The 21,510-nt window shown below is 37.4% G+C and overlaps 3 protein-coding genes across 3 annotated transcripts in view; 2 read left to right on the top strand and 1 right to left on the bottom strand.

Annotated features, from left to right (window-relative positions):
* LOC136815716 (eukaryotic translation initiation factor 3 subunit C-like) overlaps nucleotides 1–11,119 on the bottom strand; it is a 37,829-nt gene extending 26,710 nt beyond the window's left edge. Inside the window, exons 1-8 of the mRNA XM_067072163.1 lie at nucleotides 10,864–11,119; nucleotides 1,828–1,893; nucleotides 1,562–1,638; nucleotides 1,223–1,335; nucleotides 1,046–1,096; nucleotides 745–819; nucleotides 420–507; nucleotides 277–305 (exon numbers count right to left, since the gene is read on the bottom strand). Of these exons, the coding sequence (XP_066928264.1) occupies nucleotides 277–305; nucleotides 420–507; nucleotides 745–819; nucleotides 1,046–1,096; nucleotides 1,223–1,335; nucleotides 1,562–1,638; nucleotides 1,828–1,893; nucleotides 10,864–10,961 (597 nt within the window). The 5' untranslated portion in view covers nucleotides 10,962–11,119. The remainder of the gene's footprint in view (nucleotides 1–276; nucleotides 306–419; nucleotides 508–744; nucleotides 820–1,045; nucleotides 1,097–1,222; nucleotides 1,336–1,561; nucleotides 1,639–1,827; nucleotides 1,894–10,863) is intronic.
* A 1,166-nt stretch (nucleotides 11,120–12,285) lies between these two features.
* LOC136815715 (uncharacterized) lies at nucleotides 12,286–15,778 on the top strand. The gene is made up of 2 exons (XM_067072162.1): nucleotides 12,286–12,340; nucleotides 12,551–15,778. Exon 2 carries the CDS (start codon nucleotides 12,699–12,701, stop codon nucleotides 13,470–13,472), a length of 774 nt encoding a protein of 257 aa, XP_066928263.1. The 5' UTR covers nucleotides 12,286–12,340; nucleotides 12,551–12,698; the 3' UTR covers nucleotides 13,473–15,778.
* Nucleotides 15,779–18,341: 2,563 nt separating this feature from the next.
* Nucleotides 18,342–21,463, top strand: LOC136815714 (uncharacterized). Its single transcript, XM_067072161.1, has 7 exons — nucleotides 18,342–19,118; nucleotides 19,383–19,623; nucleotides 19,775–19,831; nucleotides 20,113–20,188; nucleotides 20,389–20,548; nucleotides 20,798–20,917; nucleotides 21,206–21,463. Exons 1-7 carry the CDS (start codon nucleotides 18,951–18,953, stop codon nucleotides 21,218–21,220), a joined length of 837 nt encoding a protein of 278 aa, XP_066928262.1. The 5' UTR covers nucleotides 18,342–18,950; the 3' UTR covers nucleotides 21,221–21,463.
* Nucleotides 21,464–21,510: the final 47 nt, after the last annotated feature.

Raw genomic sequence — 21,510 nt, 5'->3', positions numbered from 1 at the left:
GTTTGATTTGATAGGTCGACTTTTAACGTTTTCGGGCACTTTCTGAAAGTAACTTTTCTATTCAATTGAGCATAACTTTTGATCTAATAAATCAAATTTAAGAAATGACCCATCAAAATTTAAGTCTATCTTTCTTCTTTCCAATCAAATAGGAATGGTTCCTTTAAAATTTTTAGATTTCGAGAGAATTAGTTTCAAAGAGAGAAACTTTTTTGTGGCGCACCCGGTAGCATTATTCTGACAGGTGCAATTTCATAAAGAGGAATAGATTCTCACCTTAGCTGGCTTTTCAACTGGTTTAAAGTCTGAAAAAAAAATGATCAAAGATTAACTAAAACTGTGGTGTGTTGTAATAAAATTTATTTTATACCGAGTCAGACAGAAGTATTCATAAAGCTTGAAGAATACTAACAACAAACCTGTTTGATCCAGATCGTCATTGTCTTTGTCCTCATTATCAACTTCTTCTTCTTCCTCTTGTTCAACTTCATCAAATTTTGAAGGGTTCTAAAATAACAAGTGATGGTAATTTTTATATGATTGAAAAAAACACTGAATTTAAAGAGCAACAGGAACAGGAACAGGCAGGAACATCTTCAAATACAGCAGTATGCTATAGGTCACTTCTGTTAGAATTATTTTGTTATAAAATATGTAGCTCAAACCTGATCAAAAAGTTTCTAAGATACTTAATAACTTAAAGGTTAAATAAGAAATGCATGATTCATTAAACACAATGCTTACTTCTTTATATTCTTTGATTTTTGTTTCAAAGTCTTTATTATATTTTCTTAACTTCTGGCGTAAGCTTGCAAGAGCCTTAAAGAAAATTTAAGGATGTCATGAATGAACTTATAATTCAATGTTACATAGAGGGAGTACAAATAATTCAAAATACACCCAGATTTTGCCAACTGTATAATTTCTTCTCCTATTGAATCCAATCTTTTAAAAATGTTCTTAAAACGATTCAGTGTTTGATATTCAGACACCAAGAACTTGGCAAATGGTTGTTGGTGTATATTTTGTGCCTATTTTGACTCACCTTGGCATTTAGTTTCGATAATTTCTTTCTGCCATTGGTATCTTCCCATTGCTAAAGTAAAATAGAGGGAGCTATGTCAGTCATATTTGAAATGTTTTTTTTCTGTAACTGTAACAATTTTCAATTCAATATATAATGGAAGTGACATTCGTTCCTTTCTCTTTTTTTAAAACTTACTTGTTGGAGATAATCTTCAAGGTCACCAAGAATTTTAATGAAGAAGTTTGGTATTCCTTCCTTTGCTATGACAGTCTTAGATTTTTCATAATCTCTGGTCAAATTTTCATATTCTAAAAAAAGGATTAATAAATTACAACTTTGTTGAATGAAAAAAGTTTCCTGTTTCCGAAATTTCCTGAAAACTATTGTTCATGAAAAAGTGCAAAATAACAACTACAGTTGCAGAAACAAAGATGAGTTTTAAAAATAAAAAACTAACTAATTAAATTGTCCATGAAAATATTTTCAAAATATGACTCGAAACTTTAATAAGTAAAAAATCCAATAACTATTAACCTGTTTGTATTTTTGAGAGATCATTAATTTTCATACTATTCCGCATATTCTTGATACTTGTCTGTAGAATATCAAATCTAGATAAAAATACAAGAGTTAGACTTAGGTAAATTCACTTATTTTAATATGCCTACACAGGGGGGAGGGGCTTTTATAGACACTTTTAAATGGTAAAAAATGATGTCCCATTGTTTCATAATCTGTCTTATGACTCTAAGATTTAGGAAATAAATAGTTTGTGGAGAACACAAAAAATGAGGTCTTACCTCTTGTCCTTTGCACTTCTAACCACACGTTTTGTATCATCCTCATCATCACTGAACTGATAGACTCTATGAAAAAAGTAACATGTGGCGATCATTTATAATTACAAGTAAACCCTGGTAAACGCCCCCCTAAATGTACATTTGAAAGGTTCCCCTTTAAAGATGAGTTAGGCAGCTGTCACAAATATCTTCATTTCGCCTCCTCGTTGGGTCTAAAAAGTGAGTCGGTCGGTCGTAAAAATTTTTGTGTTTTCTTAGGGTTCACTCACAAATCAATTTTAGGTTAGAAAAACGTCAATTGATGGGTGGTGGTGGTCAGTGGTGGATGGGTTAAAGGTTGTTGATTTTTTTTTCAAATCCAGAAACATCCATCTTTCATTCCATGTCAAATATTACTTCTCGCCATGTTTCTGTTTGATCGTTTCGTTTGTTTTTAAAACCAAAACATACAACCCGGTGTTAGTCTTTTCTTTGTTTGACGGCCCGAACACCCCTTGAATTTTTGCAGATGGCTGTTCTTTCTGTATCGCTATATACCGTGAGATCGGGTAACTTGCATCAGTGGATGCAAACATGCATAGCCCCCTCAATGAAAGTTAAATCAAAACAAAAATGGTACCGTCAACTGCTCTAACTTGGGACTATCTGACAAAACATGGGACGGCAATTCGGTCACCATTTCACCGAACCTCCAAAATCATTTGATTTGAGTTAGGGAACGGTGTATTAAAAAAATACACAATGTCTCTTTTGATTTTACAGTAAGTGAAAATACAGACCAGATATGAAACAGTCCCATGTTTCAACCAATTGTCCCAAGTTAGAGCAGTTGACGGTAGAGTAGATCTGCGAGCAAGCTGCGTAGTTCATTTGTTTTGAAATTTTGCTGCTTTGATTGATTGGTCATTTGATGGCTATGCAAGTTTCCCTCCACTGATGTAAGTTACCCAACTTTACGGTACTACGGAGATAATTTTGTGAACAAGTTTGGAAATTATCGGTTTCTTTTTTTCAAATATAAACTAAGCAAGCCGTTGGTGAAAATCAAGATGGCTGAAGAAACAGCGATGAAGGCAGTTTTTCATCATTTTTAAGGATTTCAAGTGTTTGACGTTTTAGGGTGTGGGAGGGTGGATCAGCTTTTAAAACGTCAACGTCAATTGAAGTTTTTCTAACCTAAAATCGATTTGTGAGTGTATTTGGAGTGAAGGAAACTGCCATCTCTTACAAGAATGTGCTCTTCTTCAATCAAGAGAGGTGCATGTTTCAACACCCATTGAACTTTTGCCCATGTCAAAGGCACTCAAAAGAGACCAGAAACTCCAACAAAGAATCATGCTGACACAAATGATTCCTTGGATTTTCTCAAAATCCTGGACAACTTCCGTCTGCAAATGATTTCGTTCATCAACGAAAGTCTCAAACCACCACCACACACACCCATCTCTCTCAAAATCTCCAACAAACACACCAACCACGCCATCTACAGGACAATTTTCTTCCAAACCACCAATCAACAAGAACCCTGCACTAACAACCTTTGCTTTCTTGAACATACAAGGTTTATGTCCACAAACCGCACCATCTTGTGTTCCCTATATAGTCCAGCGGCGAAAAGGGCTTTTTTGCATCAACCCTTACAAGTAGTAAATATGGGTTTTTATTTTATTTTCTCATTATATGGTCCCTTGGGACCCCAAAACCGGTTTTTGCCAAGCTGGCAAAGCTGGGGAAAATTTTTTATGGGGGCTTGAAGGGGGTAGGGTCATTTTAGCCTGGGGGTCCTTAGAAAGTCGATTTTTGAAGTTCTCATTTAGCTAAAACTGATTGTGCCATCAGATAGAGCTTGAAGAGTAGATCTCCAAAATGGGGTCATTTGTCACATTTGGCGGACTTACTCCCCGGAATTGGCCGATACGTCTTCAAAAATGCAATATTTTATGCTGACGTCAGCATTTTTGAGAGAATTTCCAGCGAAAGATACCACTTTTAACAGATGCGTCTCGAAGAGTACTATCGATCAGAGGGGTCATTTATAGGGTTTCCTAGGCTAGATCGTGAGATATTTGAGTTTGAAATTTTGCTGACTCAGCCTTTTTCAACGTTTTTTGCCCTTTTCTGCTGAGTCAGCAAAATTTCAAACTCAAATATCTCATGATCTAGCCTAGGAAACCCTATAAATGAACCCTCTAATCGATAGTACTTTTCGAGACGCATCTGTTTAAACTGGTATCTTTCGCTGAAAATTCTCTCAAAAATGCTGACGTCAGCACAAAATATTGCATTTTTGAAGACGTATCGGCCAATTCCGGGGAGTAAGTCCACTAAATGAGACAAATGACCCCATTTTGGAGATCTACTCTTCAAGCTCTATCTGATGGCACAGTCAGTTTTAGCTAAATGAGAACTTCAAAAATTGACTTTCTAAGGACCCCCAGGCTAAAATGACCCTACCCCCTTCAAGCCCCCATAAAAAATTTCCCCCAGCTTTGCCAGCTTGGCAAAAACTGGTTTTGGGGTCCCAAGGGACCATATGATGGGAAAATAAAATAAAAACCCATATTTACTAATTGTAAGGGTGATCCTGGATCGCCGCCGGACTAATATCAGAGATATCTTGACAACTGAAAATCATATTTTTATTGGATTAACAGAAACTTGGCTATCACCCAACCACAAAGCTGGCGAACTAGAAATCGAAGGCTACACCTTACATAGAAAGGACCGTGATTGTGATAAACCCAAACAAGGAAGATACAGTGGTGGTGTTGCCTTCTATCTGAGGGATGACATCTCTCCATTGTTCAAACCCCTACTCGAATTCTCAAATGGTGTAAATGAAGGACGTCTACTTTACTCTGAAGATCTTAACATTATCATTGGAATTCTATACAGACAGCCAACAAACCCAAATCACAAATCAGATGCACCAGAATTCGCAGAGCTTATATCATCAATAGTATCAAAGATTGAAACTCTCTATAGTTGCTGTCCTGATCTTTACATTTGCGGTGATTTTAACATTCCACATACACTCTCAAACCAACAATGTATACCTACAGTGAACTGTGACAGATCACTCTTAAAAATTTTAGACGAATTCGCACTACAGTTCAACCTTTCTCAAATTGTGAATAAATCCACACACACCAACGGAAATATTTTAGACTTTCTTTTAACAAACAATACAGACATGATCTTTAACTACCAAACAACACTACAACATTGAGGTTGTTACACATTTATCTTTTAACAAAACTAGAATTACTGATACAGAAAAAAATTTTAACAATGACTTCGACAAATTCAACTTTTACAATAACAAAATAGACTGGGATAACGTCAACAAAACTTTGGATGATATTGATTGGGAAAATATTTTAAAAACTTATGATTCTAACCCTGATGAACAATACAATGTATTCCTTGAGAAATGCATTGATGTTATCACCAAAAGCAACATTCCTTTACGAAAACCCATAAAGAAAACAATCATTCCACGCGATCGTCGAATTCTTATGCGAAAAAGAAAGAAACTGAAGAAAAGACAGCTCAACAAGAACACAAAGTCAAGATTGATTGATATCGAACTAAAATTACAAAGCAGCTATGCCAACGAAAGGTACAACCAAGAGCTAGATGCAATCTCCAAAATCAAAGTGAACCCCAAATTCTTCTACTCTTACGCAAAAAGATTTTCTAAAACCAAACCTAAAGTGGGACCATTATTAGATCCCATCACAAATAAGCTAACAGACAATAACCTTCAGATGGCCAATATACTTCAAGATCAATATAAATCTATATTCACACCACCAAAATCACAATATGAAAATCCTGATCTCAATCCTTCGCAAGTTACGGAGAAACTTGATTATTTTGACCTATTAGAGAGATACAAACCCTCTCTTCAAACTCAGCTGCTGGCCCAGATGGCTTTCCAGCTATATTTCTACTCAAAAACAAATCACAGCTTGCAAAACCACTCAGATTGATATGGCAGAACATTCTTGACAAAGGATTCACTCCAAAGATACTGAAAACAAGTTACATCACCCCTATTTTCAAAAAAGGAAATCAAGGATTGGCTGAAAACTATCGCCCTGTCGCTCTTACATCACACGTCACTAAAGTTTTTGAAAAGATTGTAAGAAAAAATTTGCAAGATCATCTGGAAAGAAACAACCTCTACAACAGCAACCAACATGGATTTAGGTCAGGAAGATCCTGCTTAAGCCAACTGCTTGCTCACACTGAACGTCTAATCCACTATATTGAAAATGGCTACAATGTAGATGTCATCTATCTTGATTTCAGTAAAGCATTTGACCGTGTTGATCACTCGATACTGCTACAGAAACTTGAAAAAATGGCATTTGTGGAAAACTTCTACCCTGGATAAAGTCATTTCTTACAGGGAGAACACAGAGAGTCTCTGTCAACACAACGCTATCCAAAAATGCAGATATCATATCCGGGATGCCTCAGGGTTCTGTGGTAGGTCCCCTTCTGTTTCTTGTAATGATACAGGATATTGATGAAGATATATACAACGCTGTCCTGTCTTCATTTGCAGATGACACCAGGCTGATGAAAGCACTGGCCAGTCAAAATGATGTCCAACTTCTCCAAAACGATCTCAACTCAGTATACAAATGGTCAGAGATCAATAATATGCAACTGAATGGACTCAAATTCGAACATATGCAATATGGAAAAAATGAAGAGCTGAAACCCTATTCAGTTTATTATTCTGATACTCGAGATCAAATTGAAACAAAAAGCCAAGTCAAAGACCTTGGAGTTACTCTAGATGTAGATATGAGCTACAATCAACATATCAAAAACCAAATCAACAAAGTGAAATCTATCAGCTCTTGGATATTTCGTACTTTCAAGGCAAGGGACAAAGATGTCATGTTAACCCTTTGGAAGTCACTTGCCATTCCACACCTTGACTACTGCTCTCAACTATGGTCTCCATCAAAGAGATGTCTCATTCAAGAACTAGAGCTGCTACAAAAATCATTCCTGAACGGTATCCCCTCGTTGAGCCACTTAAACTATTGGGAAAAATTGAACCAACTGAAAATCTACAGTCTTGAAAGAAGAAGAGACAGGTACAGAATCATCTACACGTGGTGCATACTAGAAGACATTGCCCCCAATTTCAACTACAATGACGAGGCAGGCGGCGTGCATTCCTACACAAATCAGAGACTGGGTAGAAAATGCAATTTGAAAGCTATAAATGTCAAACATAAAAATATCTGGAGGGGTTGTCTCTCACAAGAAGGACCAAGGCTTTTCAATGCTCTGCCAAAATCCCTTAGAAATCTCACAAACTGTACCAAACAAACTTTTAAACAGCATCTTGACCAATTCCTCAGTACACTGCCAGACGAACCACTGCTTCCTAATTATTTCAACTTCAGGAGAGCTGATTCTAACAGTACAACAGTAATGGTCAATCATCAGATTCAACGAATTGGATGAGTACCATAAAGTACATAATCAATAACGAAGTATCACAAAGTAAGTATCGGCCAAAAATCTTTGAGACCAACTTTTACATCTTTGAAAACACAATTTTTTCCAATCATGTCCGCCATCGCGTTGATCTCACCTTCATGAGTTTTTGTCTATTTGCACCAACATTGAGTTTGTTCATACCCGCATTGATAATTGTTAATCAAAACGAAAGTTAAAAAGACGCGATAAAGTCGCAACATTTCGAATGAAACGGCAGCACGCTAGCCAATGAAAAAAGAGTTTTTTTACCAAAGCTAATTAGTACTTTTAAAGCCGCAAATTTGTGCGCGAAGGTGAAAGCAAGTGAAATTGTATGCATTCAGTGGAGTTTGTGGACAAAATCATTAGACGGCTATCTAAAATATGTTCCGTTCGCGTCGCCCGACCGCACGTGCGTTTGGTTTGGGAACGCGAAACACGAACGCAAACTACCCATGTCTAAACTTTTCAATATATCTCCAGAACTAACAGATTTTTTGAAATTCTGTAAAAAGGTCTAAGTTCCTGAATAGTTTTACTATGTTCTATGAAAAAATCATAAGCATCAGTCAAATACTCGTTCATCTATTAAAGATTGAAGACAAAAATTTGCGAAGAAAAATAAACCTTGAGCACAAAAAATGCTTTTTTAAACACTTTTTTCCACCGAAAAACAAATAACTTTTACAGACTTACCTTCCCCAAACATTGAAGAAGCCTCTACTAATTAAAGTAAATGAGATAAGATAAGATAAAACCTTAAAATCAACCAGAATTTACAACCTTTCGTCCAAAGCAAAAGACGTGCTTTACTCGTCGCCATTTTGTTTTCGAATGAGAATTCTAGAGAATTCCATTCGTTTCCAGCTCCCGCGGTCTTTTTTCATCCAATCAGATCGCACGATTTCACTTTCGCTTTCTCTAGTCCAATAAGACTGCGGTATTTGAGTCATGTGACATCTCTATTAAAAAACCCGCGCGAAATACAGGGGGTCACAAATAGAAATACAGGGGGTCACACTACTGGCTACAGGAACTGAAAGCAAGCAATTAAGGCCAATATTTTTGGTTTTTCTGAAGGACAAAAGGTATAGGAAGCTTCACTGAAAGAGGGATAAGGCTGGGACAATCTATTTAAAAGATATGGACATAAAAAAGGCACTTTTTTGGGTGATAATTAAGATTTTACTTAGAAACTTTAATTCTCTTACCCCTTCTCGGGCCCCCCTGATATGAGCAAGGGAACCATGATGGCGACCCCTACTGAAAATTTCAGATAAAAACAAACAAGGAATTAATTCCTGTAACTCGAAGAAAATTGGAAAAAGCTGGTTTTAGACTGTTTCTGATGCTAAAGTGCTATTTTTTGGTAAAAGCTATGCAATTTATGTTTGGATTTTCTAGAAAGCTTACCCATTCATTGTTAATACATTTTTTATTTGAAAGTAATCTCTTCATGGAATAAAAAGATATAGTCAAATCTTGTAGGGTCATTTTTCAAAATTTTTTTGCCAAATTCGATTTTCGCAGTTCGCCATTTTACCCTACGCAAACGCACGTGACCGACTCACCTTCAAAACATAAATCCGAGTCGGACAAGTCAGAAAAATGTCGGAAAAAGTTTTTGATAGCTAAGCACTTCTTTGAATCATCATTCGCTACGAGTTTTTATTTACTTAACCCACATTGAGTCCCGTTTGAGTTTTTTCATGTACCCTTATTGAAATTTTCAAGAATTCGGCGACGCGGTAGGGCCAATAACCTCGAGAGCCGAAAATAAGGTTCACACATGCGCGCACACATTTAATTTGGCAAATCAAAGATGGCGGCAAGAGATTTCGTACGACCCTGCCTATGCCCCGGACAGTCCGGGGCAAATGTCTGGGGTCTGAAAAAAATAACTTTTTCCCCGGACCTACGTCCGGGGCTCCAATTTTTGCGCCATAAGGCCAAGGGAATTAACATACCAGTTTAGCGTCACCAGCATGCCTGAAACTAGATGCGGCATATTTTCATTTTTCATTATTCATTATTTTTCCATTACAGGCAAATCCACACTGTACAAACACCACCACACCACAGACGATCAACCTTTTGAAAACATCTTCGCGGGTATGTATTGCGCATGTGCAGTTACAGAAATTGAAGTATCCGTGACCGGAAAAAGAATCGATTTGAAAGAAAACTTTTAGTGTAGAGCGGGTTTAATTTTTTGTAGTGTGATGTATACGGGGACTAAAGTCCCGATCGAACAGAAGCTATGACGCACGCGCAGGAAATTGTTATTTTTCGCACTTTAGGCGACAATGATGATAGCTGTAGGAGATGGAGTTCAATTTTCAGGTTTGTCTGTGAAATAATGAAATTTTCTTAAAATAATGAAATTTTTACGCGGCTACACAAAACACACGCGGGCGGGTGACGCTAAACTGGTATGTCAATTCTCTCGGCCTAAATTTACCCCGGACGTATATCGTATAATTAGAAAAAAGCCCGCGCGGTCAGCGATTCTATAAAAAGCGACCGCGCGGGCTGTCTGGGGCGTCCGGGGTAGTCTCTCAAAAACAAATAATACGGACCCCGGGCACGCATCAAAAAAACCCAGGACTGTCCGGGGCATAGGCAGGGTCGTGATTTCGTTGATTGCCGACTTGATTCTTTGGGATTTCCTATATTTAAAAAACCCGACAAAATTTACTACCGACCGACCGACCGACCGACCGACTGACTGGATTTGAAGATGTTTTATGACGCGAACAGAACATAATTTAGATTGTCGCCTTAAGAAATGGAAAGTGATATTGACTATCCGTAGATCTAACACGATTTTTTTTCCTATCCGTAATTCCGTTTTCAGGGGGTAGTGGGTCATTAACAGTTAGGTAGGGTCAGGGTTGCTAGTAACGGCTTGTCACTGTGCCGGGTGCATACTCGGCGCCTTGGGCCCCGCAGGGTTGCTAGTAACGGCTCGAATTTCAGTCAGGTTAAAAAAGGGGTACTTTTACCCATATTATAATAACATTACCCCCGTCTTTTTTGTCATTCTATAACTATTTCCAAATTTCGTCTTCTGCTGTGCGAGTGTGGCTCAACGGATAGCGTGTTGGCTTCCGAATCCGAAGGTCTTTCTTTAGTGGTGGTTCGAATCCGGCCCGGTGCGATGATTTGATTGGTCGAAAAATGATTGACAGGTATCAAAACTTAGTCAGAAATGAGAAACTAAGTCTCAAACAGTCAGTAGAAGCAAAGATACAGAAGAAAGATAGGAAAGGAAAAAGAGTAGAAGGAGTGTTAGATATACGGATAGTAGTTATCACCTACCTTAAGAAATTGGCTGAAAAGATTTTCGTCCCAATTCTTCTTTTTTTATCGGTATGTAGTTGGAACCACCCCCCCCCACCCCCTTATCGGCCCAATGCCTATAAAACATTCGAAAGTTTTTTGTCGAGGATCCCTAATATTAGTGTCCTAAATAAATTTCAGACACAAATCAAATCCAACGATTTTTTCCATATTGAAACTCACCTTGATGCTGGAGCTGCTTGTCTTGGTCTTTGAATTTCTTCTTCTTCGCTTTCTTCAGATTCACTTTCAGAGGAACCAGCTCTGAAAAACCTAGACATTGTTGCAAAAAAATACCGGAACTATCATAAAAAATGTCGATAAAGGTTGGACACACCAGCTTTTTGAGGCCGTGTTTACTGTTCAAAATGGCTTCTGCACTCACGTTTCTTTCTTGCCGAACGTGTTTTTTTAAAGTTGGCAATTAAACCAAAGGTCTGATTCTAGTCTTTTTTATACGGGCCAGCCGTAGCCGCACTAGACTAGCTACCTCATTCTTCCACGGCAGACTAGTTCTGAATTCCATCGGAGAATCAGATAATACAAGGTGAAGGCTTCTTCGTAATAGCGAAAGACATGTACCTATTTTTCGGATCCGACATGCGGGAATAGTGTCAGGACCTGCAGGCGACCTGGTAGGGTTGGGTATGGGTGTGGTTTGGGTGTGGTTACGTATCAGATTGGCTAGGAATTTGGTTATTATCAGTTAGGGTTAGGGTTGGAGCTCGAAAAAAGCACTCTTTTGTGATTTTCTCTTAATACAGTCTGGTCTGTAGTTTGTACAATATAAATAGCCGTCAGAAACGCTCTTTCGGCATGAATCCGTGGCGCAGTGGATAAGGCATTGGGTTTCGAATCATCGGAGCTTTGCATTTAGTGGGTTCGAATCCCACCGGTGGCGATCTGTCGGTAAGTCATTCAGTAAGTTAGAAAACATAGAAAATAACTCACATAGAACCAGAAAGTCAGAAAAACTTCGAACAAGAGACTGGAAAGTACGAAATAAGTCCAGATCTGTCTTTCGTCTTTACGAAGAAGCCACGACCTAAGAAAGACGGATAGAAAAATGTGGAAAATCTGTAAATCACCACAAGTCTAATCTGTCCACCACTGATTCAGAGCATTTTACGTTTTAGTCTGCACCCACTGCAGTGAGGAAAACATAAAAGACAAACCTCCAAAATGTGATCGGCTATTGCTCATTCCGACATTTTAAATTTTCCGGGGGTTTTGCTGTTTGGGATTGTTTAGGTCAGGGTTGCTAGTAACGGCTTGTCACTGTGCCGGGTGCATACTCGGCGCCTTGGGCCCCGCAGGGTTGCTAGTAACGGCTCGAATTTCAGTCAGGTTTAAAAAAGGGGTACTTTTACCCATATTATAATAACATTACCCCCGTATTTTGCCAGTTTGGTTTAAAATGTTATGAATTGCGTGAGTTTGCTGTGCGGCGATGGCTCGAGGGATAGGGCGCTAGCTTCCGGATCTGAAGGTCTTTCTTTGGTGGTGGTTCGAATCCCACTCGGTGCGAAAATTAGACTGGTCGAAATTGATGGTCAAATGATTGACAGGTATGAAAACTCAGTCAGAAATGAGAAACTCAGAAACTCAGGCAGTCAGAAAAGAGAAAGACGGGATCAGAGATAAGGATCACATCTCGGAGGTTTGTATCTTACGTTTTCCCTGCAGTGATTGTGAGTATTGATTCTTATTCTTCATTCTGACAAATTAGAACTCAGCTCAGGAAGCCTTACCATCATAAAAAGGAGACCTGCCCGTTCAATAATCAAACTTGTGTGTCGAACCCATTGAGTTTCAAGCCCGAAGGGCTAGAGGTCAATCTCTAACCTTTCGGTATTACCAATTTTACCAGAATCGCTAAGCACGAGTATGACAAATCAAGGTCGTTGACACAGAAGCTATGTGAAAAGATAACCGACATAGCCCAACCCCCCGAAAGCCCTGATATCGTGACAACCAAACAATACCTAAAGATCAGAGCCAACCATCTACGTGAATCTATGAGCAGAGCTGACTTAAAAGCAAACGACATCGGACAGACAGACGCCTCCATATGGCTTTCCGCATTACCGCTCAAGAGTGAGGGATTTAACCTATCAAAGCGAGAGTTTGTGGATGCAATCTTCATCAGGTATGGGTGGCCACCAAATCGTCTACCAACCGAATGTATCTGTGGAGCAGCCTTCCATGTTGATCATGCTTTATGCTGTAAAGTAGGTGGTCTGATTACTCTACGTCACAACGAGATACGTGATGTCACTGCCGAGCTTTTATCCACCGTATGCAAAGATGTTCGTAAAGAACCACCAATTGACGAAACAGCTGATAATGACATGCGCGCAGATGTGAGTGCAAGAGGATTCTGGCAGAGAATGCAAAGGGCATTTGTTGATGTTAGGGTATTTTACCCATTCGCCCCTAGCTACCGAAACCAGTCTCTTCAAGCCTCATTCCGTGCAATGGAGAAAGAAAAGAAGAGGAAATACAACAAGGACGTGCTTCGTCAAAATGCCACATTCACTCCGTTGATATTTTCCTCGAATGGCGGCATGAGTAGAGAGACAGCCCGATTCTACCAGAGGCTAGCTGAGATGCTCTCAGAAAAACACTCGACATCTTTCTCCTGCACCTCATCCTGGGTGAAGAGGAAAATTATGTTCAGTCTAATTAGAACTGCGGTTGTATGTGTTAGAGGCTCCCGTGGCCTCAAAAACATAAAGTTAGGCGACCTAAACGAACTTGACAATAGAGACAGAGGATGTGAAATCAAATAAATTTTATTTCTTGACCGTATGATATATATTTTAAGCAAAAACGAAAATGTGAATTTTATAAATACTATATATATATTTTAACTGTACATATAATGTATATTACGTTTTTAGACCCAGTCAACTGAGGCTCTGGGAAATATATTGTTTATACGTTGAAAAAAATCTCTAACCTTTCTCAGGCAAGAAAAATTGAAGCCTTAAAATATGCGCCGTATTTTTGATGACGGATTGAATCTAGCAATTCCTTCGTCTTCGAGTGATATATTTTTCGAAATTAAGCTGTAAATTTTAGTTTCAATCTGTCATTTGTGTAAAAACCAGGCGGGTCGCTCAAGGCCGCGCAACTTTGGTAGGATTTGTTGGCTTCAAATCCTACCAAAGAGATTGACCTCTAGACTTCGGCTTGAAACTCAATGGTCGAACCAATCGAACAATCAAACTAATCGAACTTAATTTTGAGTTTAGCATTTATGCCCAAGATTGGCAAACAATCATTTTGTCCTCTTCACAGTACAGCTTTTCTCTTTGATCTTTTATTGGTTTCTTTTATTGATTCGAAAGCATCCCCAGCGAGGACCTTTATTTTTTAAAACATATGTTTCCCTAGCCATGATTTCTTATTTTATATACTGATGGCGAAATATATAACATGGTATGGGCTGAGAGTTTGAATGGACCTTTTTTTTAAAGAGGCAGCCATGTTGAATAATTATTTACTCCAGCATAAAAACAATGATTAGGAGGGAGGCCGAAAGGTCACGCGCGGACAGTTAGCCACACTAGCGTCCCGCCAAAATGCGTATCAAAGATTAATGCTGCGAAAGCGCTATATCGTTTACTTGACTCTCAAGCAAAAAAATGCACCGCAAAACTTCTAAAGGGATTCATGAAAAAATAACCCGGCGCTTTTTAATGAAATTAACATTTTCAAAAACTTTGAGAAATTGCCTAAAATTTGAGCCATAGATGAAAAAAATTGAGCCAAGCCAACCTTGAAAACTAATTTGAAGATCAACTTCCCAAGAAAAAGATCTACGGGGGAGGCGGAACCCACCTAGATCCGCGCACTACCGGATAGGCTATCTCCCGGAAATTTTGCCGGACCTCAAACAATGACCCATTTACATGTGCGTAATTGTTTTTACTTTAGCGATAAACAAGGCCTTAAAAATCGAAGCGCTGTCTCGGGAATTGAATGACAAATTTTGGTTGGTTTATTTTGGCTGCTGCACGTTTTATTTTGTTTCCAACTTTCAAGTTTTAATTAATATTGTCTTGCGAACTTGATTCAGGTAACTCTCATCCTTGTTGTTGAAATGTATCCTGTAGATGACTGATGTTCGTTTTTTCTGAAAGCTAGATTTCCTAGTGTGACTAACTGGCGGAGCGGTAACATTTTCTGATTTTCGTAAAGAAGACATTCAGAAACCTTTTTTTCTAAGTACTGTATAGAAGATTTCTAAAAGTATCTTCTAAAAAAAACCAGCCGTTTTCGTCGCTTCCTTGAGTTACAATCGTCCGATAATCGCAACCCGCCTACCATTTCTGACGGACATGAAAACCGGCACCGCTGTTTCAAAACATATGCCTTTTTCCAGGGGGTTTATTTGAGGCCTATATATTGCTATCTTTTACAGTAGTGTAATATTTTCTCATTCACTCTCTTTGTTTTACTTTTAAACATGCCTAACGTCTGCTAGCATATTCATTTTATAAGCATTTAACTTGATAATAAGAGTTTTCTTCAATGATGTACTTTTAACACGTGCGTTTGCGTAGGGTAAAATGGCGAAATGCGAAAATCGAATTTGGCAAAAAAATTTTGAAAAATGACCCTACAAGATTTGACTATATCTTTTTATTCCATGAAGAGATTACTTTCAAATAAAGAATGTATTAACAATGAATGGGTAAGCTTTCTAGAAATCCAATCAGAAACAGTCAAAAACCAGCTTTTTCCAATTTTCTTCGAGTTACAGGAATTAATTCCTTGTTTGTTTTGATCTGAAATTTTCAGTAGGGGTGGCCAATATGGTTCCCTTGCTCATATCAGGGGGGCCCGAGACGGGGGTAAGAGAATTAAAGCTTTTAAGTAAAATCTTGATCATCACCCAAAAAAGTGCCTTTTTGATGTCATATATTTTAAATAGATTGTCCCAGCCTTATCCCTCTTTCAGTAAAGCTTCCTATACCTTTTGTCCTTCAGAAAAACCAAAAATATTGGCCTTAATTGCTTGCTTTCAGTTCCTGTAGCCAGTAGTGTGACCCCCTGTATTTCTATTTGTGACCCCCTGTATTTCGCGCGGGTTTTTCATAGAATGCATCCCCCCTGGCTCTTAGGGGGGGGGCTAGAACCTAAAGTTCTGGCTGGGGGCTCTTTTTCCCTAAGATCAGGGGGGGGCTACTTACTCAGGGGGGGGGGCTATTTGTTTAGGTCTGTTGACTGGGGGCTAACCTAATAACTTTTTCCAAGAACTAAGAAATTTTTCTTTGTACATTTTGGTATTTTGTTTGTGTAATAACGCGGGCACTCGATCTGAAAACGACCATATGTTCGGCCCAAAATTTGGCTTCTAAAATCGGACCCTTACAGTGCAGTGAATTTCCATGAAAAATGATACCCTTACAGTGCACTTTTTCAAAATTTTCCAAGAAAATGTGGAATTTTTCCTCTAAAATTGACTAATTTTGTGCCAATTTTACCAAAAAATTGGCCTTTTATCACAATTTCCTACCCTTAGAGTGCAGTTCAGTGCAGTTCAGTGCAGTTTTGTAATTTCCTACCCTTACAGTACACTAGCTGAACTATGAAAAACCTACCCTTAAGGGCCGAACGTCTGGTAGGCCATTTACCTTGAGTGCCTCCCCCCCCCGGGTGTAATAATGAAGTCGTACTATTGACGTTTGTTGATTAGAATTTCAAAAGAAGACATTATACATTTGTTATCTCTTTCTCTTGTGTGGACATGCAAAATGAAGACCTTGCATTGTTTGAAATTTTTTCCATTCTAACATTTTTGTTTTTTGTGTATTTTGGTAGGGGGGCTGTCTACTTCGAATTTTGGTGGGGGCTAAATCTCTGGGGGGGGGGCTGAACCTTCAGGGGGGGCTTCAACCCCTCTGCACTCTATGTTAATAGAGATGTCACATGACTCAAATCCCGCAGTCTTATTGGACTAGAGAAAGCAAAAGTGAAATCGCGCGATCTTATTGGATGAAAAAAGACCGCGGAGCTGGAAACGAATGGAATTCTCTAGAATTCTCATTCGAAAACAAAATGGCGGCAAGAAAAGCACGTCTTTTGCTTTGGACAAAAAGGTTGTAAATTCTGGTTGATTTTAAGGTTTTATCTTATCTTATCTCGTTTACTTTAATTAGTAGAGGCTTCTTCAATGTTTGGGGAAGGTAAGTCTATAAAAGTTAATTGTTTTTTGGTGGAAAAAAGTGTTTAAAAAAGCATTTTTTGTGCTCAAGGTTTATTTTTCTTCGCAAATTTTTGTCTTCAATCTTAAATAGACAAACGAGTATTTGACTGATGGTTATGATTTTTTCACAGAACATAGTAAAACTATTCAGGAACTTAGACCTTTTTACAGAATTTCAAAAAATCTGTTTGTTCTGGAGATATATTGAAAAGTTTAGACATGGGTAGTTCGCGTTCGTGCTTCGCGTTCCCAAACCAAACGCACGTGTAATAAAAACTCAAACAAGATATGTTTTTAAAACAAACCTGAATAGCTATATATTAAAAGCGGTGCTTTGTGTGTCTGTGTGTCACCACTTTGTTTTCGCTTTGTTTGTGTTTTAGAATTATAACTTTTAGTCTCTTGCTCCAAAAATTTGTTCTATTGGATTCGCGTCATTTGCAAAAGATTTTGCAAGCAATGTTTTGTTCTCCATAAGTTTGTTTTGATTGACAGATCGGATAGAGCCTGGTTTAGACTTTATTCAGCCTTTGTTTTGAAATTTAAGGCCCATCTACATTTAGTAATTTTAATTTCTGCCCAGCTTCCGAAATTTGGTTTTTATTTTAGTAAGTGAGGACAGGCATTGAAATAAGGGATAGAAAGTGCATCGCAATTTTTTGATAAGCATGATTTTGCATCCTAAAATGGATCAATTTTCAATTTTTAGCTTGTAAGTAATCCAAAAACGCATCGTGAATTGCGAAACGCGATACGCTAATTCGATCCCTGGAGGACAGCGCTATATTTTCGAATTTCTGACTGTAATTTTTTTGAGGCAGATTTGTGCCTCACAGGTCATAAAAATACAGGACGGGTCTCCTGTCTAGCTGTTTCCCAGGCATAGCCTTCCTGGAAAATTTGATCTGTTGGCCAAAAGTTTCAAAATTCTTATTCTTAGAAATGAAGATCTGTTTCTCCTCAAAACCTGAATTTTTAATCTCAAAGTATCATCGCTGAAAAATTTGGTCTGTTTCCACAATTTTCAGAATTTAAATTTCGATCTATTCTCCCAAGCTTAGGATATCTGCTTCCCTCTCCTGGAAATCTTCATCTGTTTCGCTTGCTTTTTTGTGATTGATATCTGTTTTCCCCCAGAAAGTTAAATCTGTTTCCAATGCAATATCACCTTTTTGGAAACACATATTTGTTTCTCAATCTCCTAGAAATATTTGATCTGTTTCTCTCTGATGACGTCTTCCGCATCAGCTGGAGCAGGAAAACAGATAGTTTTAAGGAAAAGGTCTTTCCTAAAAAATTAGATCTGTCTCCCCATTTCTCAAAAAAGCTCTCTCCTGGAAAAGGGAAATGGGCTTGTTGGCTGCCTCTGGACTTGCGTTAAATTTCTTGAAATTGAAACATATAGTTTCACCCAAGCTGCCATATCAGACTAGCTACTAAAAACTTTTTTCTGTAGCTTTGACTTTATTTGCCTGGTTTTGCTGCAACTCAAGTTAGGTCAATATAATTTAGTTTTAGGGAAAGTAACCCCTCTCATTGTATTCTCAATAAATTTTTGATCCAAAGAGGGGTTAGCCATCTCCAAACTCCTTTCCAATCTCGAGATGCATTTTTTCTGTCTTGGTGACTTCATCAACTGAAAACTGCACTGGCTAAAAATTCAGCCGAACTTGAAAGTCCTACTCAAGCCTTATAAACCCTCCCATCTTATTCCCCATAAAATTTTTGATCTAATGAATGGTCAACGACCCCCCAACTCCTCTTTGAACTCAAGATATTTCATTTTGAAGTTTTTCTCAAATCCCCATCATTGGATCCCTTTACCCCTACTGTTGTCATCGGTTGTCAATTTTTTTGCAGTCAAAAGGTACCTTATGCTCTATTTAAGTCTATTAATCAGCATTTTTAATCTCTCTACCCTGCATATCTTCAGAACAGAAATATAATCAATTACCGTATATGTTATTTCGAAAGGGACATTTTACTGTGCCACTTCCAATCACCCTGAGATAACAGTCTTTTCTTAGTAACCAATACTAAATAATGCTGAAGAATGGTGAATTTTATTACAAAACATTTGAAATCGATATCTGGATATTTGTCTGAAAGGCCACCAATTGGTGTGTTCATCTTCTTTATATTTTGTCTGGCTGTGAGCTGTATGTTCCTTGCTGTCTACTTTCAAAAGAGCAGCAATATTACAGATTATGAAGCAAGCAAGGTATGTTTATTCCTTTTTTAATGTCTAACAATATCTATTATGTCTAATTCAATACTACAGTCTATTGATACTACAATCAATAGGGAAAAGAAAGAAAAATGTATGAAATGAAAACTTGAGAGACCCTCGTAGCTATTTTGAAGACGAGGCCAAAAATTCTAAAAATAAAGCTTTGCAATTCTTCAAAGAAAAAAATTTAGAATGAAAATTATTAAAAATCAAAAACCTAGGTTTTATGATGAACTCCTGTTTTTTCTCTTTCAGGGTTACAAAAGCATTTTAAACAAACTTGGAAAAGTCACTTTTAGTTTTACAAAAGCAACGAAGCAACACAATTCAACAGAAATACACCAGCTTTTACATCAGCATGGAGATACACAATTTGTCAACGTTAGTATTCCTGCTCACATCGTATTTGAATTAAATGGAAACTTGACATCACTTGTGAAGACATCCATTTCCCGAGTGACCGGGGTGATCCCCTACTACAATATATTGTCAACAGGTTTGTATGGTTTTTATTGCCATATCTTGATCTCTGCTCTAATTCAATTATTTTCTTGCATCCATTGGGGAAGGAATCTATGAAATCCCTCATAAATCTTCCCAATATTTTGTTAATGCTTTTTGACAGCACTGTTTTTTTTATTTTATAGATGATCATCTGCATTCAATTGGTTTTTATACATTTCTAGAGACACCTTATAATTTAGGTAAGACCTTCAAAAAAACAATCATTTTTACAGAATGATGTATTAAGTTTACTGGGCTTGAAATAAACGGTTAGGCATCAGATATTGTCTGACCCAAAAATCATAACTTTTAAGCCAAAGCAACCCTGATTGGACATTTTTTCTGACTACTTGATATTGTTATTTCAAGTCTTCACTTTACTTTTACTAAGTGTGTGTTATCAATTACCATAAATATTATGTCAAACTCTTTTTACTCAATGAAGTGACTAGAAGTAGCTGGTTCTCTTTCATTTTTATAGGTAATAAGTACAAAGAAACAAGATTGAAAGCATGTATTATTCTAACTATAAAGAAAGGGGCTCTCCCCCCTGAGCTGTAAGTACCAATGTTTGTTCATTTTAGATAGTTTTAAAGAACAGAAAGGACTGCATCTACCAGTTGGATATATTATCCTATGATTTGGTTTGAAATTATCAGACCATCCTCATTTGTATATCCCATTTGTATATCTGAGAAATGAAATTATGAACACCATTTTATCTGCAAAATAATTCTAAGATATTTCTTCCTTTTAGGCCTAGAGATTTGTGTAAAGCGTCCTCCTTAAACCATAACCATACATCAATACATATGGCATCAAGTCTAACTAGCTCTTCAGTCATGAAAAAAGCAGATAGTCTTCTCATGTCAATCACTGTTGATAGCAATGTTCATCCCCAAGTCAATTTGAATATTGTAAGTCCTATGCTGTATATATTTACTTACTTTTGCTAGTTTAACTTGTACTATTGATAATTAAAAAATTTCTTACTTTCTTTTAAAGCACAATGTCAGCACAATAAAATAGAAAATAGAAAATTGCTTATGACAAAAGTATTTTTAAAACTGCGCTTTCCAGTTTATTAGATATAGATAAGCCTGGCTTGCTTCATCTGAATTTTAATGACATCATCTTGATATTACTGCATGGAATTTTGTTTTTAGCTAGAAAAAGGAGTCGTCAGTGGTAGGCTGTCATCAACAAGCTGTGTTTTATTTGGTATATTGATGGCACTTCTATTGTACTCTTTGGTGAAAGGAAACTCTAAAATCAGATATTCAAAGGTTATGATTGTTCATTTTTGCCTTTGAAATTCGTTTGAATTTTATTGGCTGAGGATCTCTGTCATTTTATTTTATACATTCCATAGGCTTTTGATTGCTGAAGCCATAGCCTGTAATCTTTTCCTTAAACCTTTCATTTGATGAATACCATATCTTGTATAGATTTTTGATAGTGATGTCAGTGGAATTGTTTCAATATTTCGTTTTAACACTTTGTTAGGAAAAAAATAAGGTTCACATAGAGTAACCTTAAATCATGTCTGTACATAGCATTTTTGTTTCTTTTAGGTAACACAAAGCTAATACAAGATGGTAAAGAATGATATCAAGATACTGTATATAATATTTTTTGTAAAACAAATTGCATTATTGGGGAGTTCCCAATTCAGAATTTTAATTGAATTTCTTTCTTTGTTATTAGTTTTCATATTGACGGACGGGGGAAATCTTTGGAAACTTTTAGTAACTTTCTTTGGGGTGTTACCATGTAAATTATATATGGCCAGGGTGCAATATGCAGTGCTGATAAGCACTGACAAGAGTCCCAATAAGCACGAAATGACACCTGCTCTGCCACCCAAATCTCTTTAGTG

Source organism: Clytia hemisphaerica, unplaced genomic scaffold (assembly GCF_902728285.1).
Source record: "Clytia hemisphaerica strain Z4C2 unplaced genomic scaffold, Clytia hemisphaerica genome assembly, whole genome shotgun sequence".
Taxonomy (NCBI): Eukaryota; Metazoa; Cnidaria; class Hydrozoa; order Leptothecata; family Clytiidae; genus Clytia; species Clytia hemisphaerica.
Note: the sequence above shows the minus strand (reverse complement) of the source record. Positions and strands in the feature narration are given on the sequence as shown.

Coding starts and splice junctions, on each gene's coding strand:
- LOC136815715 (XM_067072162.1), top strand. CDS start 12,699: ATGAGCAGAGCTGACTTAAAAGCAAACGACATCGGACAGACAGACGCC.
- LOC136815714 (XM_067072161.1), top strand. CDS start 18,951: ATGGTGAATTTTATTACAAAACATTTGAAATCGATATCTGGATATTTG. Junction 19,832..20,112: donor AGAGACACCTTATAATTTAG/GTAAGACCTTCA, acceptor TCATTTTTATAG/GTAATAAGTACAAAGAAACA. Junction 20,549..20,797: donor CCCAAGTCAATTTGAATATT/GTAAGTCCTATG, acceptor TTTTGTTTTTAG/CTAGAAAAAGGAGTCGTCAG.